Here is a 20423-nt window from a genome sequence, read left to right on the forward strand (position 1 = left end):
GACCTATTTCTGCCACTTGCATAGAAAAAAATGAAAATGCCTCCCTAGTAAAAGCCCCAGCTCCTGTGGATGGCTGGGACCAAGTTCTCAGAAAATGCACACAACCAGCAAGAGTTACTTAGAAGAAGTGACAGCTTGGCCCCTCCAGTCTCCAGCCTTGCTCTGGACTCCAGAGGGTACTGCGTGGCACACAAAATGGGAGACAGCCCTGGTTTCTCTCTATGGAAAGTCATTCCCAGATCCCAGGAGATGGAAGTTGGAAGGATCTAAACGTTTTCTACAAGAGGCTGGGATTGAGTGACAGCAGTTGACAGACATGCTGCCTACTTCTAGAGTAGCAATTAATAGATGTTTTTTCCCCCCTTTTCTTTTAAACCATAACCAGGGAAGAAAAGAAACCAAACATCCATTGAAAACCTACTGTGCGCCGAGACCCTTCCATATGCTGGTTCCCTTAACATAAGGTGCTCTATTTGATCCAAAAGAAGAAACCATAATGACGGGAAGAGGGGACCCAGCTGCGCTCTTAAGAGCAATTTCACATTCCCAGAAGAAAACACCCAGTCAGGGTTTGAAATGCTTGCATCCCCCAAACAGTCACGATCAGGCGGTCCTGGCTACACCATGGGGCTGCTAAGTATTTGTAGAATGGATGACTTCGGAGGGTTCTTCCCACAAAGAGGGAAGATCCTATAAATCTGTGATCCTATAAATAACAGACCCAAGGGTGGCAGAGCCTTCCAGAGCACTGGGGAGAAACACCTGCTCCCAACAAGTTGCGCCCACAGGCAAGGCGCTACCACCCAAAGAAGTGGGTCTGAGCTGGGTCTGTAAAGAGTGCCAATCGCACAATGAAACCAAGTGCCCTGGCAGCTCAGTTAATAAATGCTCAAGGCAGGGAGTGTTCATATATGGTAGAGTTGGCTGTTCTGCCCAAAGACTCACCACAAATCATCCGACTGCTGGCGTTTAGCTGGTGGCAATAGAATGGCTTAGGTAGGTGCTCTAGGAAGCTGGGAGATGCCCTCATCACATGGCTCTCACCTGTCTACATACGGCAGGGTGGGGTTAGTCTGAGGTTTCAGTCCTGGTTCCCTCCTGACACTGACCCCACCCATGCCTGCTGTTCTGTGGACACAGCGCACCTGCCACAGGGCTGGAGAGGATGTGGCCAGGTCTGGCCTTGTCACCCGCTGAGTATGTCACCTACTTCTGTGCTGCAGCCCCGTCTGACTTGCTGCTAGAACTCCAAAGGTGAGCTGGGCCCAGTCCCCAGCCCTCAGAGAGGGCAGTGCCCTGGTGCCCCGTGCACAGAAAAGGATCCACATAGCCCCCCTAAAGTTCAAGCAATGCTGAGACAATGACCACAGGATTCCCGCCCAGCCCTGCCTTTAGTTGTAGGTGGGGCTGAGACATGGAGTCTTTTTCTGGGGAAGAAGAAAATGCCTAGTGTTTCAGAAGAAAGAACAGGTCTGGGCACAGGTTTCTCCTGTGATGAACAGCGCCAACTGCTCTTAGGGGAAGGACAGGCCTTCTGCATCTTTACCCAAGTACAGCATGACAAATGCTTGGACAGGGCCTAGGAACTTGCTGGGCCCTGGTGTGGGACGACAGCTGCCAGAGCTGCTGGCTGTGCCTCTCCCTTTATGGGGAGCCTGTGTGCTGTGGACTGCCTGCAGTTGACTCAGCGGCTCAGTCTGCTATGGCCTCGCCTCACAGTGACCTCCAAATCCCTTCTATACCAGCAACTTATCATGAAGCCTATCTACTCCTTCATCTGGGAGGGGCAGAGCAGGGCTTCCCATCTCGGCCCATGACGGCCCCAGGAGGGATAGCTGGCTGAGCAGCATTAAGACGACATTCAAGGTCATGCACTTGACTTGGCCAGGCCAACAGAGAGAGGCGCAGGATCCAGGCTCTGGACCTGCCCAAGGTCAGAGTTGCAACCCATGTGCCAAGACATAGTTCCAAAGGCTAAAAATGCCTGACCATTGGCCACCTCAGTTCAGATCCACATTTGGGATCAAAGGTTTAAAACAATGTGATGACCACTATCTGGTGTCCCATGCTACAGCTCTCCTGGCGGGAAATCTGCCCCCCCATCCCTGCCCTGAATGCCAGTCCTGGTGATTCAATGACTAAAGTTCCTATGTCCCCACCACGCTGGCCCTCCTGCTCCCCCCAGGGCACCTCCTTTTGTACAGCTAGGACCTGTCACAGCTCCTATGCCGCCACAGTAAAATGGTAATCCTGGGCAGGTTTCAGGAATACCGGGAGGGATGCACAAGATCCTTGGCTCCAATTCTGAATTCCAGGGTGCCCCACTGCCAGGTTCCCACTCTGTGAGTCCATAACTCAATGGGTCCCCCACACACTGACTGTGAATTGGTTCTATTCGGTGGTGAGGGGGTCAGCAACCCCCACCCCATACCCATCTGACCTCTTGTAGCTGGCTTGCTTGGCTCACACCCTGCCACACTGTTGCAGCCTTTATGCAGAGTGGCGTGATACAGTGGCTGACACTATGACAAATTATTAAAAGTCCAGCTAATAGGGATAAAGCACTTTCTCAAAGAAAGTCATTTTATCGGGGATCCCTGGGTGGCTCAGTGGTTCGGCGCCTGCCTTTGGCCCAGGGCGCGATCCTGGAGTCCCGGGATCAAGTCCCGCATTGGGCTCCTGGCATGGAGCCTGCTTCTCCCTCTGCCTGTGTCTCTGCCTCTCTCTCTGTGTCTATCATAAATGAATAAATCTTTAAAAAAAAAGAAAAAAGAAAGAAAGTCATTTTATCTGTATTTAAGCCCAATATAACCTTGAATAACTAAACTCACAAACGTGCAAACCCAGCTTGAGGGCAGATGAACTGATAGCATCTACAGATAAGAGGAAGCAGGTCAGTTTGATTCACCACCCCTGTCAGAACATCCTGGAAGAGGCACGTGATTTCAGTCCAAAGCCCAGAGATACCTTTGGTATCACCACATCCCCCAGAAGAAAAACAACAGTAACAATAATAATAATACAGGCACCTTTCCAATATTCACTCAGCAAACATGAGCTGCCTACCTACCAAGTCCCAGGCATGTTCACACTTCCTCAGCACTCACCAGAATCCTGCCAATGTCTTATCCTGCTTGTTTAGAGGAGAAAACCAGCCCCTGCCTCACTTTAGACATATTTGCCAGACCAGCTATTGCCATCTGAACACAGAAGATGACACCCTGCCTGCAAGGCACCATGTCAGGACACGCTCCTCTACCAGCCAGGGAACGGCCTGCTCCAACCCAAGCGCTAGGAAGCTGGTGTCCTAGGAACTAGCCACAGTGCCAGCCTGCCAAGCCTACTGGCAGTGTGAATGTGGCCGGGTGACTGCCTGTCCTTGATCTTAACTGTGAAGTGAGAACTTTGGGGCTCCCTTCTTGAGTAGGAGGAAGGGTTGTGGCAACTAGGTGGAAGTCACAGAGGACGTCGGGGCCCAGCCAATCTCATCTGCAGTTTCTATGAGTTTCTCATCAGGAGATAAGAAGGCACCGACAGGCTCTCACAGCTTTCTCAGAGGACCTTCTGATGGAGGCATCTCTGTGCCTTCTGCTCTGTGGCTCCAGAGGAGCAGGGAGCCTCCAATCAGGCCCCATTATACTGCCCAACCCCCCATCCCCTGCTTCTCACCCTTCAGGATGTGGACTACAGGCAGAGCCAGGAGTGGGGACAGACTATAGGCAGGAGGGGGAGGCCGGTCACAAGACTACTAAGAGCTTCAAGTCAGTGAAAAGGTGCTTAACATCCCTCCTCAGTGGGCAAAATGCAAATTAAAACCATCATGAGATAGCACACCACACCTGTCAGAATGGTTAGCATTAAAAAGACAAGAGAGGGATGCCTGGGTGGTTGAGGGTCTGCCTTTGGCTTAGGGTGTGATCCTGGGCTCCTGGGATGGAGTCCCATTTCAGGCTCTCCACAGGGAGCCTGCTTCTCCCTCCCTCTCCCTCTCTCTCTGATTTTAAATAAAATCTTTAAAAAGACAAGACGGGTGTGTGGGTGGTTCAGTCCATTAAGCGTCCCACTCTTGATTTCAGCTCAGGTCATGATCTCAGGGTCGTGGGATTAAGCCCTGCATCTGGCTCCAAGCTCAGTGGAGAGTCTGCTTAGGATTCTCTCCCTTTGTCCCCCCCACTCGCATGCACACACATGAATGCTCTCTCTCTCTCTAATCAATCAATCAATCTTTGGGGGAAAAAAGCCAAGAAATAACAGGTGTTGGCAAGAATATGAGAAAAGGGGACCCTCATGTACTGTTGGTATGAACGTAAATTGGTGCAGCCACTGTGGAAAACAGTATGGAAGTTCCTCAAAAATTTAAAAATAAAATTACCATACAATCCAGTAATCCACTACAGGGTATTTACCCAAAGAAAATAGAAACACTAATTCAAAAAGATATGTACCCCTACGTTTACTGAGCATTATTTACAACAGCCAAGGTATGTATGGGAAGCAACCCAAGTGTCCATCCATAGATGGATGGATAAAGAGCATGTGGCATATATGCACAATGGAATATAACTCAGGCATATGAAAGAATGAGATCTCACCATTGGTGACAACAAGGATGGACCTAGAGGGTATTATGCTGAGTGAAAGTCAGACAAAGACAAACACTATATGATTTCACTCGTATGTGGAATCTGAAAAACAAAACAAACAAAAAACGGGACAAACCAATGGTTGTCAGACAGGAAGCAGGCAGGAGGAATGGATGAGATATATATGGGCAATTAAGAGGTACAAACTTCCAGCTGTAAAATAAGTAAGTCATGGGGATGAAAAGCACAGCATAGGGGATGTTGTCAATAATACTGTAAAAATATTTGGTGACAGATGGTGGCTATACTTCTTGTGATAAGCAGGAGTAATATATGGAGTTGCTGAATCAAGATATTGGAAACTAATATAACACTGAAACTAATATAACACCTGAAACTAATATAACACTACTATATGTTAATTATACTTCAATAAAAAAAAGACTTTCAAGACAAGTTATGGCCTTAAAACAAAACATTAGGCATAACTGTGAGGCACTTCAAAAGCAAGCTCATTTGACCAACTAAAAAAAAAAAAAGGATGAATTTGTGCTTTTTCTTTTTTTTTTTTTTTTTTTTTTTTTTTAGCCCAGATTGATTGGGAATAAAAACTGGGGAGGTGGTTTAGAGGGCAAATAGGGGAATTCAGCTTCAGATACACTAAATTTCATTTTATTTTTTCATAAGTGACTTTGTTTATTTATCTATCTAAAGTAAACTATCTCCAAAATGAGGCTTGAACTCACAATCCCAAGATCAAGAGTTGCATGCTCCACCGACTGAGCCAGTCAGGTGCCACAGATACGCTGAATTTCTGGTGACAGCATATAATGTAAATCGTAAAACTGTCCAGCGGGATGAACACAGATTAAAGACAGAAAAGAAATTATAAAGCAGCAAGTCTAACTTTTTTTTTTGTTAACTTGGTGATACTTCTGTTGACATCCTTCCTTTTACCCATAGCAATGTGGCAAAAATATCAAGGAAGACAGTGGAATAATACAAGTACCTGAAAAAAATTTTATTTCAAGAAATTCTCTAAAATCTTTTTATAAAAATTTGACTTCCAGGAATAATTAACACCAAAACCAGATTAAATATAACAGCCAGAGCTGGTAAGGGTGCAATACGCTGGCATTCTCATACATGCTGGAAGAACAGACTCTTGGGAAAGCAATTTGGTCACATCCACCATATGCCATGAATAAATAGTTAATATCTCGACCAACAGTATTCCTTCCAGGAATCTATCCTAAGGAAATAGCCCAAAGAGCAATTAGTTATGTGATGAATGAATGAGAGTATTTGTTGTATAAAGATGCTCATTATCTATACAGTAAAAACAAACAAACAAAAAAAAAAAAAAACGGAAGCCACTGATATATGCGACCATAAGGTGAGAGATTAAGAACATTATAGGCCTTGATAGAACTACTACACAGGCATATTAAAATGCTAGTTACAAAGACAATATGGTCACAGGGAAATTTTTTTTTTCCATTTACAATAAGTTTAAATGAAAAAAAAAAAAAAAAAGGCAGTGTGTGTGATTATACCAGCATCATGATCACAACAGTAACATCTGTGTTAAGGCGGCAGGATTCGGGTGCATCTCTTCTCCTCCACTTTCAAACATATTGTACAGCTTTTTTGTTAAGATTTCATTTATTTGAAAAAAAAAAAAAAAGATTTCATTTATTTGGGGCAGCCCGGGTGGCTCAGTGGTTTAGTGCCGCCTTCAGCCCAGGGCCTGATCCTGGAGACCAAGGATCGAGTCTCACGTCGGGCTCTCTGCATGGAGCCTGCTTCTCCCTCTGCCTGTGTCTCTGCCTCTCTCTCTCTCTCTCTCTCTCTCTGTCCCTCATGAATAAATAAAAATCTTTAAAAAAAAAAAGATTTTATTTATTTGAGAGAGAGAGAGTGTTTGTGTATATGTGAGCAGGAGAGAGAGGTAAAAAGAATCTAAAGTAGACTGCACTGAGCTTAGAGCCTGATATGGGGCTCGGTCCCACAACCCATGAGATCATGACCTGAGCCGAAACCAAGAGTTGGATGCTTAATGGACTGAACCACCCAGGTGCCCCCGGATTGTACTGTTTTTAACGAGAAGGAAGTGTCTGGGAATGTTAACATTAGCCCCTGGGGTGGTACCTTGGCTCCATCCACACTGATGATGCGATAGCTATTCCTGGTGACATCGTAGAAGTAGGAAACGGTGACTGCCTGCTTGCTCGCAGGCACCCAGTTCTTTTTGGTGCTGGGGTCAATCTGGAAGACGTGCGCCCGCGTGGTGAAGATGGGCTGTTCTCTGCAGGAGGAGAGAGGGCGCGTGAGCTGACTGAACGTGACTTCATGCATCATTTATGATTTCCAGCACCCCCTGCTGCCCCCAAAGATCTTAATAGCTCCTGGGGAGAGATACATATGCATGAGGATAATTAAAATAAGAAAAGGGAGCAAAGAGATGCCAGCACAGGAGTTACAGAAACCCAACACACGCAAGCTGGGGGCAACTGGCCGAACAATCGATCTGCTGTAAATGCCGCTTTGTCCAGCAGTCTTGCTTCCTGTCCAGTGTCCTGGTCCTGTTCTGACATCCTGTGGGCATTCTCGGGACTTTGTGATACATTTATTTTTGGAGGACTCTGCCACAATTTCAGGATTTTGCAATCCATTTGCAACTTTGTATTATATTTCTAGGAAGTATTTCTCAAATTCACAGCCTTTTATGTGTTCATTCGTAATTGACTGAGCCTTCAAGTTTTATGTTTCCACTTAAAAACCTTTTGAGGTTTAGGAGTTTAATTCAGGAAATCCATCTCTTTTGCTATTCTTGCCTCTGTACGGTTGTTGCTCTTTTGTTCTGCATGCCTGTCAATTCTTAATGTGATCGTCAACCAAATGGGCACACTATTCAGGTTTCTTCCTGGCAAGCAGGGAATTATTTTGATGGTGACAATAAGTGTCAAGAAATAAGGAAGATGGATTTAAAAAATTGTAATGGATTACACTGGATTTCATATTTTAAGGTATCTACTTCATAAAGTAACATAAAATGAAACACAAACTCATTAAGAAACATACTTAATTTTAAAGAGTGTCTTTGGGCAAACCGGCTCAAAAATCCTTTAAGTGTTCCAGATAAGATAACATGAGGGAAATGGAACCACCAGGACAAAAGTAGCCCCATTACTCACAAAATGCTACAGATTTAATAAGCATTTATTAGAGATAAAAACAAAACCAAACAGTAACTCAAATTAAGTTTTAAAATCCTTACGACATCAAAAGGAGTGATGAGAAAACACCAAGTGGATACAAAAAAAAAAAAAAAAATCAAAAGGAGAAGGTGAATTTTAAGTGTTGTGGTCCCTAGATGGAGCAGTCTTTGAGCCTGTTCTGTCTAGAAAAGGCTCATTACTGGAAAGAAAGCGCTTTCTTAGGAGAGAAACTTCTTCCTAGAAAAGCAATTTACTATTTGACCCTCATGCAAAGAATACTGAGTATCGCCACAAGTATCAGCATCAACCATCAATTGTGGCCACAAGACAAGTGCAGAAACTTTTTCATGACTGCTCTTCCAGAAGAATAAAAGCCAAGGGCATGCCATTTGTGCTCCCTCAATGCAGCAGATTCAAGGGGCCAGCTTTCCAGAAGAACCAACAGAAGCATTCCTAGCTCCCCAGAAACTTTCCTTCTAGATCCCAGGCAGGACAAGTGCCTCTGGGGATGTGATTACCAGGACGTTTATCTTTCCTGAACCATGATTAGGTTCACCCACCCACCCAATCCTAAATTGACACCCTTCCAGCAGCAGGGTGACAGGATGTAGAAACAACAGGAACACCCTGGATGTAATTCCCTGCATCTATTGTCCAGAGGGGCCAGCCCAAGGGGGAGCCTGTGTGCACATGGCTGCAAGCTGTCCTCAACAAGTCCACATGGGGAAGTAGGACATCTGGATCCCCCAGCTGTGCCACTGCCAGTCCAGGCACCATATTTTGCTAATCATCTAAGTACAACACCATAAAGGAAAACACTTGCTCACATGGAATTCTCCTGCATATGCAAGAGGAGAGGCTGACTGAAAGGACAGTAACTGCGGAAAAGATTTTTAAAGAAATTCTGCAATGTAAACAAATAGCAAATCATGGTGTGTACCTAAAACTAACGCAATGTTACATGCCAATTATGCCTCAATAAAAAAAAATAATAATAATTGCATGGCACTTAGTCTCTCTGCCTCCCTTGCCCAGAGCATGGACAAGTAGGGCAGGGGCCCATGGATCAGGCAGGAGCCCTCGCTGGGGAAGGGGCCTGGCTTTCACACCTTCCCTTATGTACTCCACACTGAGGAAGAGGAACTGGGTCTGGGATTTAGTGCCCTTAGCCCAGTGCTCTCTAAACCTCTGATAGAAATTAGCTGGGGCACTCAATAAAAATACAAGTTCCTGGGCCCCAACCTCCCCCTCCCCCCAGGAACTTGGCTGTCCAGGGAGGGGCCTGGGTAGCTCTGTTTTTAACAAGAGTTCCAGGTGATTTTATCTTCAAAGAAGCCAGGGAGATACCCACAGTAGACATGATCAGATGATCTAGAAAAAAGGTGGAAGAAGTGTCCCTACAGCCAGCATCTTTCCTCTAGAAAGACACAGCTAACTTTGAATAACTCCAGAACTTCCTTCCATAGCCCAAAGGGGACTATGTCTGTGGCCAAGAACATGATTTTGGGGTGCAAAGAGTGGGGAGGTACACGGTGAAGCAGAAGAGAGCACTCAGGGTAGAGACTGGGGTGTGGGAAGCTTGTGTGGCCAAGCAATGACCTACTGCAAGCACCCTGTGTCCCTGAGGCCTGCAGGACAAAGAAAGTAAGGAAAGTGGAATGAACGGAGACATGGCAGGAAGGACCAGGAGATGAGAGGGTGGAGGTTCCTGACCAGGGCTAAGCAAAAGCCAAGAGTCATCTGCGTGGCTCGATTCAGGTCAAGGTGAACATATAGACATGAAGACACCCCATCTGCTAATCTGTCTGCTCTGCTATGGGAATGGACCCAAGTGATGGTGAGTCGCCCTGGGGGCCCTATCCAGAAATGAAGGATGTCGGAAGAACACAGTGGACCTTCCGTGGCAGCAGCCCTGGGGTACCATGGTCAGGTCTCCGCAGGCCAAGTGGCTGCTCTAGTGTGGAGAGAGGCGCCGAGCCCTGGAAGGGGAGCTGTGGGGAGTCCCACCACCCCTTCTGAGGACAAGCACCATGGGAGACCAAGGACCTGCATTCCTGGGTCCTGGCCAACGCAGGGCCAGTCTGATAGCAGCTCTGTGCCCAGGAAACTACTCAGAGTACTGAGATTTCCATGTGAATAACCACATCTGAGGCCAGTGGGGAATTCTAATTCATTCTTCTAAACTTCAAAAATCTAATGGTATTTAGAGAAGAGGGGAAAAAAGGATTTAAAAAAGGCCAGTAGTTAATATTTACTGACTACTTCCCATCTGCCAGGCTTTATACGTGACCTCTCCTTTAGGATCATAATGATCATTTGGGGGAAGTGTACAGGTGGGTAAATGGGGGCTCAGAGAGCCCAAGGACCTGCTGTGGCTTACACAGTAAGTGGCAGATCTGACATGTGAAATCAGTTCTAAGTGACATGGTCACCCTCCCTCTTAATCATTATGCTATGCTCTCTTTCTAAAATAATAGCTGTCTGTAAGAGGCAGTTTTTGATGTGGTTTCCAATGATCCCCACCTCCCGGTAATTATGCCCTTACATAATCCCCTCCCCTTGAGTATGGTGGTAGTGATGGGGAGGACCTGTGACTTGCTTTTAACCGAAAGAATACAGCAAAGGTGATAGGATGTCATCGTGCAAGTAAGTTCCACGGAACTATAATGTCTGTCTTGCTAGCAGATTCTCTTGACTCTCTTCACAGCTTTGGTGAGGCATGTTGCCATGCTGGGAGACCCACATTTGCAGGAACTGAGAGTGGCCTTCAGCCAACAGCCAGAGGGAAACTGAGGCCCTCTGTTCAACACCCCCTGGGGAACTGAAATTCCTCCAACAATCACTTGGAAACTTGGAGGTCAGATCTTTCCACAGTTGAGACCTCAGATGGGATCCCAGCCCTCGTTTATACCTTAATGACACTTCATAAAAGACCCAAAAGCAGAGGACCCAGCTAAGCCACGCCAGACTCTTGACCCAGAGAAAGGGTTTTAAGCTGGGAAGTTTGTGGCAATTTACCCAGCAAAAGATAACTGATACATTGACCTTCACAGAAAGTTTACTGTGTACCACAGATCCTTACATCTTGATGGGCAAAATCAGAGAAGTCTACAAACCTCACCACAAAATTCAGAAATGCAGACCCCAGCTCTGGGAGATCATCTTGTCTCACCTGAAAAAAGCAAAAATGCTAGAACTAGGACACAGAAGTCAGTTCCTATAAGTGTGCAAATCAGTATAAATAGAAAAATTCAAGAGAAGCAGAACTTTCCAACCCAGGAGGCCGCCTTTCCCTCCCAGCAGGGAAAAGCTGAAGCCAGTCTGTATCAGAGAACAGAAACTACCTTCATACCCAATTTTATTCTCCTTTCTTTGGTGTTTGATGCTTAGGGAGTGTATTTCAAAAATACTCCCAATCCTTCTCCAGTGCTTTAAATAGAAAGCAGATGTTTCCGGATGGCAAAACGTTTCTTTAGGCAGACAATATAACCTACTGTTCCCTCGCATAGTCTTTTTAGAGCTGAATAAACACCAATTGCTGCTCATTGAACACATTTTGGAACCTGACAGTAATTGTCTCCAAGAATAATTAGACACTCTGTGCAACATATGTATGTTTGGAATATGAAACCCACTCAGCAGAGACACCACTCCTGCTCTGAACGATTCCTGGCTCCGTGTAAGATAATTCTGCAAAGAACTGGCATGACTACTTTTTGCAAGAAAAAAAAAAAGAAAAATGATGTTTTAATTTATCATAATCCTTCACTTGCAATTGCAATGCTCAGCTCCAGGCTTTTTCTGATATGAATCTGCAAAGCCTCACAATTATTATTCCTACTTCTGACTTGAATGAACACAAACCATCCAGATATTATTTTAGAGCTATTTAAGAAGTGTTTCAGAGTCTCATAGGATGCCCTAACTAGTTTATCTACCTTGAGTCGTGAAAGCCTCCAAACATCAATCAGCACCAAAAGAAATGCTTGCTCTCAAACTAGATAGATGATAAAGCACAGCCCACCCATTGCAAAGGCCTTCCCTGGCTCTAGCCCCCAGGTATGTTAGAATGGCCCACCAGCCCTGACCACCTGGCCTTGCTCCTCACCAGAGGGCCCTGCTGTTCTCCTGCCAGCACTTCCAAATCACTTACATTCCCAAATGTCCATGCACATGCCCTGCCTTGAGCCTCCCCCTTCGCTGGCCAGAAGAGCTCCTATTTGTCCTTCAAGTCCAGTCACAGCATCCTGAGATGTCTAATCTATGCCCCTAAAACACAGGCCCTTGTGTCTGGCACAGGGACCAGCAGTATGGGTTCACCTGGCTCCTAGCCCTTGTTCTAGATGGTTAATAAGGCCCTCAGCTGTCAGGGTCAAATCTCCAAAGCCTAGACACAGAGTGGGTAAAAAAGGAGATAATGGGTAAAAGGTTCTTCTAGTACATTCTTCCATGCAAAGGATCTAACCTATGAGTGTATTGTGGTTCTACTTTCATACCAATCTCTTTTATTATGTTTTATAATAAATATAACATATAATATATATAATAAATAGAACATAATAAAGTTGTTACTTAAAGATAATACAATGGCACACCTAAAACACCCAGGAAAATCAGCTGAAAAAGCAATTATGAATAATTACATTCAGTAAGATGACTAGTTATAAAATTAACAAAAAATAAAATCAACAGCCTTCCTATATACACAAACCTCATAGTTGATATAATGGATTTTTAAAGATCCCATTAACAGCAGCAACCAAAAAGACACCATTTCTAGAAATCTGTTGAAGTGTGCAAGATATATATTAAGAATATTAAGGTAAGAATTTCTAAAGGCACAGAAAAACAAACTTTAATAAGTAACAGACATTCTGTTCTTAAATAAGAAAAGTCCATATAAAAATGTCGAGAACCCCTATGTTAATGCATACATTTATCACAATATCAAAAGAATATGTTTAGAACTAGACAGGATTATTCACGTGGGAAACTCACCCTATGAAGATAACTAAGAAAATTCTGAAAATGAAGAGCAATCAGATTTAGCCCTGTCAGAAAATTAACAAAGCAGGAAGCCACAAATGTTGGAGAGGATGCGGAGAAAAGGGAACCCTCTTACACTGTTGGTGGGAATGTGAACTGGTGCAGCCACTCTGGAAAACTGTGTGGAGGTTCCTCAAAGAGTTAAAAATAGACCTGCCCTACGACCCAGCAATTGCACTGTTGGGGATTTACCCTAAAGATACAGATGCAATGAAACGCCGGGACACCTGCACCCCGATGTTTCTAGCAGCAATGTCCACAATAGCCAAACTGTGGAAGGAGCCTCGGTGTCCATCAAAAGATGAATGGATAAGGAAGATGTGGTTTATGTATACAATGGAATATTCCTCAGCCATTAGAAACGACAAATACCCACCATTTGCTTCAACGTGGATGGAACTGGAAGGTATTATGTTGAGTGAAGTAAGTCAATCGGAGAAAGACAAACATTGTATGTTCTCATTCATTTGGGGAATATAAATAATAGTGAAAGGGAATAGAAGGGAAGGGAGAAGAAATGTGTGGGAAATATCAGAAAGGGAGACAGAACATAAAGACTCCTAACTCTGGGAAACGAACTAGTGGTGGTGGAAGGGGAGGAGGGCGGGGGGTGGGGGGTGAATGGGTGATGGGCACCGAGGGGGGCACTTGACAGGATGAGCACTGGGTGTTATTCTGTATGTTGGTAAATTGAAAACCAATAAAAAATAAATTTATTATTAAAAAAAAAAGATTTAGCCCTATCAGATGCTGAAATACATAACTGTAGAGTTATAGCACATGAAACGAGGAGGTATTGAGTGAAGAAGTAAATTAATGGAACAGAACAGTTAGAAATAGAAGCCAGAGGAATTAAGTGCACAATGCAGGTGGTACTGCTGATCAGCAGGGGGGCACGGGAGTAGGTCCACATACCCCATTACAACAAGGGATTAGCATGGGGGGAGGGGGGACCTGCCCCTCTGGTCCTTAGCCAGAAGCCTGTCTCCTGGTCTGAGCACAGCCAAATGGGTCACACCAGGCCCATTCTATTAAAGTTACTTCTGCCTGCCCCAAAACTGCCTAGGTTAACACAACTGATAAACGAGAGACCTCATATAAGTCATATTTGTCACAAACTCTCCTCCTCCGCTAATGGGATTCTCTGTTTTGGGTCACACTAACATCAGAGAATGGAAGGAGACAAGTGACTCTGATGAATGCTGATGGCCTTTCTTAATGACGCTGCCTTATATCCCAGAGGGCTTGACAGTTTCTCAGGAGCTCTCCGCACACACATTTGCCGTGGGTCCCCCTATGATGCAGGGTTGATGAAGTTCCAGAACTGATTCACAGCTGTGGGCTGCCCCAGAGGGGCCATCTGATCCAGTCCCCTGTGCTCTGGGAAAGGGTCAGGAGTCTCCAAGTGGGGTGGTGGTCCCGAGCAGTGGGGGGGGGGGGGGGGGATCCCAACGGTGAGGAGGCCAAGAGACAGGGTTTCTGAGAAGCAAATCTGATATGAAGGGTAAAGACTTGTAAGGGGTACGGTGGGAGCTTCTCTGAGGACGCAGAATAAGAAAACAGGTTATGGGAAGACAAGACCAAGGGCAGGATCAAGAGAGAAAATAATGGACGCCTAGGTGGCTCAGTGGTTGAGCGTCTGCTTTCAGCTCAGGGCAGGTCCTGGGATGCAGTCCCATATTGGGCTCCCTGCAGGAGCCTGCTTCTCCCTCTGCCTGTGTCTCTCCCCCTCTCTCTGTGTCTCTCATGAATAAAAGATACTAACTTTTAAAAAGAGAGACAGAGAGAGAGAATAAAACAAACTCACCAGGGTGATAACTGAAAGAGACATGAGGGAAACTTCTGGCATAATATTCAATATCTTCATCTGAGTGATGCTTACTCGGTTGTGTTCACTTTGTGAAAACTCACTGAGGTGTACACTTGTAATTTATGTATGCACTTTCCTGTATATACATAACTTTAAAAAGATATCATATGTGGGCAGCCCGGGTGGCTCAGTGGTTTAGCGCCGCCTTCGGCCTGGGGCCTGATCCTGGGGACCCGGGATCGAGTCCCACGTCGGGCTCCCTGCATGGAGCCTGCTTCTCCCTCTGCCTGTATCTCTGCCTCTCTCTCTCTCTCTCTCTCTCTCTCTGTGTCTCTCATGAATAAATAAAATCTTGCAGTTTTATCCAAAATTGACAAAAATGATGATACACCAGAAATGAATCTGGTTAAAGAACTGATTAAAAAACAAACCCACCTCTCTGAAAACTATATAACACTGATGAAAGAAATTGAAATTACAAAGAAATGGAAAGACATTCCATGCTCATGGAGTAGAAGAATAAATCTTGTTAAAACACCTATATTGTCCAAAGCCATCTACACATTTAATGCAATTTCTATCAAAATATCAACAGCATTTTTCATAGAGCTAGGACAAACAATCCTAAAATCTGTATGGAACCACAAAAGACCCAGAATAGCCAAAGCAATATTTAAAAAGAAAAGTGGAGCTGGAGGCATCACAATTCCTGATTTGCAGCTATGTCACAAAGCTGTAGTCATCGAAACAGTCCAGTACTGGCATAAAAACAGATACACAGGGGATCCCTGGGTGGCTCAGCAGTTTGGCGCCTGCCTTTGGCCCAGGGCACGATCCTGGGGTCCCGGGATCGAGTCTCGCATCAGGCTCCCGGCGTGGAGCCTGCTTCTCCCTCTGCCTGTGTCTCTGCCATTCTCTATCGTGAATAAATAAAATCTTTTAAAAAAAAAAAAGATTTAAAAAAACAGATACACACATTAACGGATAGAACAGAGAACCTAGAAATGAACCCACAATTATACATAGTCAATTAATCTTTGACAAAGCAGGAAAGAATATCCAGTGGGAAAAAGACAGTCTCCTCCACAAATGGTGCTGGAAAAACTGGATAGCAATATGCAAAAGAATGAAACTGAACCATCATTCTTTTTTACCATATACAAAAATAAACTGAAAATGGATTAAAGACCTAAATATGAGACCTGAAACCATAAAAATCCTAAAGAGCACAGGCAGTAAGTTCTCTGACATCAGCTGTAACAATATTTTTCTAGATCTGTCCCCTGAGGGAAGGGAAACAAAAGTAAAAATGAACTATCGGTACTACACCAAAATTTTAAAAGTTTCTTTCTGCACAACAAAGGAAACTATCAATGCTAAAAGGCAACCTCCAGAATTGGAGAAGATATTTGTACATGACATATCTGATAAAGGGTTAGAATCCAAAATATATTAAGAACTCATAAAATTCAACACTCCAAAAATGAATCTGATTTTAAAATGGGCAGAAGAAATGAACAGACATTCTTCCAAAGAAGACATCAGATAGTCAACATGACTCATCATCAGGGAAATGTAAATCAAATCACAAAGAAATACCACCTCACACCTGTCAGAATGGCTAAAATCAACACAGGAAACAACAGGTGATAGTGAGGATGCAGAGAAAGGGGAGCCCTCTTGCACTGTTGGTGGGAATGCAAACTGGAGCAGCTATTCTGGAAAACAGTACAGGAGTTCCTCCAAAAATTAAAAATAGAACTACCCTATGATCCAACAATCATACTACTGGGTATTTACTCAATGTATACAAAAACACTAATTCTTTTTTTTTTTTTTTATAAATTTTTATTTATTTATGATAGCCACAGAGAGAGAGAGGCAGAGACACAGGCAGAGGAAGAAGCAGGCTCCATGCACCGGAAGCCCGACGTGGGATTCGATCCTGAGTCTTCAGGATCGCGCCCTGGGCCAAAGGCAGGCGCCAAACCGCTGCGCCACCCAGGGATCCCCAAAAACACTAATTCAAAGGGATACATGCACTCTGATATTTATAGCAGCTTTATTCACATTAGCCAAATTATGGAAATAGCCCGTGTCCATCGATAGATGAATGGATGAAGATGTGGTACATATACACAATGGAATATTATTCAGCTATAAAAAGGAATGAAATTTACACTTTTTATTTTATAATAAATAAAAAAGGAATTTATAAAAAAGGAATAAAATCTTGCCATTTGCAATGACATGGATGGAACTAGAGAGTATTATGGTCTAAATGAAATAAATCAGTACAAGAAAGATAAATACCATATGATTTCACTCGTGTGGAATTTAAGAAAACTAACAGAAAAAGAGATGAACCAAAAAACATATTCCTAACTCTAGAGAACACACTGCTGGTCAGCAGAGGGAGAGGATGGGGGAAACAGGTGATGGGGATGAAGGAAGCACCTGTTGTGATGAGCACCTGGGGATGTATGGAAGTGTTGAATCACTATATTGTATACCTGAAACTAATATTACACTGCATGTTAACTGGAATTTACTTTATTTTATTTTATTTTTTATTTTTAACTGGAATTTAAATAAAAACTTTTTTAAAAAACCCACCTCACCAGTAATACTGCAATGTCACCCCATATTCATATGGCACCCCTCTATTCCTATCTAGACCCTCTCTCCCTCCTCCACACACACATCTATCTTTCCTTTGCCCAACCAATCTTCTGGGCTTGGTAGGTGAGGGGGAAGTGGCTCTCCAGGTGCAGAAGATGTGCTCGGAGACAAGCCAGCTAACGTAGCTATGGGAGAGGGGACAAGAGATGAAGCCAGAAGGTAGGCCCAAGCTAGATACCCACGGACTCAGGATGCCACACTAAGGAAACGTCTCTACCTTGGGGGTCACTATCTCCCAACTGTGCTCCATGGAAAGTTTATGTCAAAGCTATTTTCTCTTCAAATACATTCCAAGAAACACACATTGTAGGAAAAAATGTTAAATGCATTTGGATAGTTGTTTTCTTAATTATGTAACATCATCTTTAAGAAATGGTATTTTAAGGGATGCCTGGGTGGCTCAGTGGTTGAGCTCCTGCTTTTGGCCCAGGGCATGATCCTGAAATCCCCAGACTGAGTCCCACATTGGGCTCCCTGCATGGAGCCTGCTTCTCTCTCTGCCTGTGTCTCTGCCATCTCTCTCTCTGTCTCTTAGTATTTTCAGGGCACCTGAGTGGTTCAGTGGTTGAGCCTCTGCCTCTGGCTCAGGTCATGATCCCAGGATCCTGGGATCGAGTCCCACCTTGGGCTCCCACAGGGAGCCTGCTTCTCCCTCTGCCTATGTCTCTGCCTCTGTGTGTCTTTCATGAATAGGTGAAAAAAAAAATTTTAAGGCTATTTTCAGAGCACCTGGGTGGCTGAGTCAGTTACACATCTGACTTTGGCTCAGGTCATGATCTCAGGGTCCTGGGATCCAGACCCGTGTCAGGCTCCCTGCTCAGCGATGGAGTCTGCTTCTCCCTCTCCTTCTACTCCTCCCTCCACTTGTGCTTACTCTCTAATGAATAAATAAAATATTTTTTTTAAAAAGAAAAAGAAATGGTATTCTCTATCCAAGACTGCTGGAAATCACCTGGGAGCTGTGAAATGCACCAGCTCTTGTCATTGGAGCTGCACAGGAGCGTATGATCTCCACTTGCAAACTGGCCATCACCTCGATGGCACCTTCTGTTCACGTTGTGCCTGTGAAAGATATACTGTCTTAGGATTTTCACATGTATTCATGATTTTATTCCATATGTAGCATATTGAGCATTTATGCTATCAAAACTCCTTCCATCTGAATCTATGATTTAAAAAAAAGGAGTTTTAAACAAAAAAGCAGAGTTCTATGATTCGTGTACTGTGAACACCAAGCCAAGAATCAGAATACATCCCAAGTGACGATTTCTAAAAAGCCAGGTGGCAAGCTGCCCAAGTCATAACGATTAATGAATCCTGGGACAGCTAATTCAGGAGAGCACAAAATATTGCCAAAGGAGCAGTTTGTGCTCTTCTTGCTATAATACATCTGTGCACAGAGTTTCATATTACACTGCAATGAAAACAAAATATAGAAGACTTTATGCCACACCTGATATGAGGCTATGACTTGGCAACATTATGCCCAATCACAACAGATGTGATTTTTCTTAAAGGACTGGAAAAATAATGTTCTCAATTTTAAATGCTGAGGGCTTTTGTATTCATCTATAGCAAAATGAGGAGAATGCAGGGTGACTGCTAATGGGTTCTGGGTTTCTTTGAGGAGGGATAAAAATGTTCTAAAATTAGACTGTTTTGATGGTTGCACAAGTTCTGATTTAAAAAAAATCAATGAATTGTATATTTTATAAAACTGAGTTGCACCATGCCTACCTGAGTTAAATTGCAATAAAACGACTTTGGTTTTTGTTTAAAGATCAAATGTGGACGAGAACAGGGAGAAAAAAGACCCAGTGACTAAGTTTCCCCGCTGCAGCTATTGAGAAGTCTGCATCATGCTAAGCAAGCCCTGCCTACCGACCATCTAGCGGAGGTGCTGGAAGGCAGATGGGATCACTTCTCAAGGTAACTCTATGAGGTTAGACTTCCTTGGGGAGTCCACTGGGTGGATGACACTACTCAGAGAGACCAGGGGAGAAAGCAGAAGATGGATACCTGATCGCAGGGAGGCGCCCAGCACCGTGACGGGAAGAGGAGCCAGGAAAGAGTCTTGAAACTCAAGAAAGTCCTCAGAATCACTACGGCTGAAAACCATTTGGCTTTATATCCTATTGAAAGCTACCATGTGGCTCCTCTACCTTTTCTGGGACAGATGTCTGAATGATGCCCTAAAAAGATTTAAGAGTAGGGGCACCTGGGTGGCTCAGTGCCTGAGCGTCTGCCTTTGGGTCAGGTAGTGATCTCCGGGTCCTGGGATCGAGTCCCACATCGGCCTCCCCACGGGGAGCCTCCTCCTTTCTCTGCCTAGGTCTCTGCCTCTCTCTCTCATGAATAAATAAAATCTTAAAAAAAAAAAAAAGATTTGAGTCCTCGCTTGTCTCAGAGACACAATGGGGTTTGATTTTACCTTCTGCTTCTTTCTGGGCGCTTTCTTCCTGGCAGGGACAAAGCTGAATTAGTGGAAGACCTCCTTTAAATGGGGCTGTCTCTCATCTTTATGAGTCAGGGAGGAACCACGTCCTGACCCTGGAGTTAGGGATGCTCGCCCCACCTGTGTGACCTAGGAGCAGGTCACTTCACTCTGAAAATAACCAGCCCAGGCAACTGTGAAGAGTCCACGTGGTAATGTGTGCAAAATGCTGGTTATTAACAGCAACCTGTTAAAGGAATGTTATAATACACTAATTATAGGCAGAGATGCCACTGCAGGGAAGACAATTCCTTTTCCATCTTAGCTCAACTTGCCCAGACAGGATCTAGCTGCCTCTCCTAAGATCATCAAATTAAAACAAAAAATCTTCAAAAAGAATAACTGTGCACAGTCATAATTTAAATTTTTGTTTCAAAGTCTAAAAAACTCAACAGTCTGAGATTTGTTTTCTCCTCTACTGGCAAATTGGTTTCGTGGTTCATTCTTCCCTTTAGGTTCCCAGGTGGCAGCCAGGGGATTCTAGTACAGGTTCAGGAAGCCAACCCCCATTTAAGTGTATGACTAACACTCTGAATTCGGGTTTTGGGGGAGAAAAGCTATTTTTCTTTTCCTAGGACTTTTGTTCA

General features: G+C 44.3%; 1 protein-coding gene across 4 annotated transcripts in view; it reads right to left on the bottom strand.

The window, feature by feature from the left end:
• The window catches only part of HOMER2 (homer scaffold protein 2), a 94300-nt gene that overhangs the window by 40750 nt on the left and 33127 nt on the right, over positions 1–20423 (bottom strand). For 2 of the 4 annotated variants that reach the window (XM_072737422.1, XM_072737419.1), the window contains exon 2: positions 6735–6891. The exons of the other annotated variants lie outside the window; for them this stretch is intronic. In XM_072737422.1, coding sequence (XP_072593523.1) covers positions 6735–6891 — 157 coding nt within the window. The remainder of the gene's footprint in view (positions 1–6734; positions 6892–20423) is intronic. 4 annotated transcript variants of the gene reach the window in all.

The sequence above is a fragment of the Vulpes vulpes genome, chromosome 14, assembly GCF_048418805.1.
Source record: "Vulpes vulpes isolate BD-2025 chromosome 14, VulVul3, whole genome shotgun sequence".
Lineage (NCBI taxonomy): Eukaryota > Metazoa > Chordata > Mammalia > Carnivora > Canidae > Vulpes > Vulpes vulpes.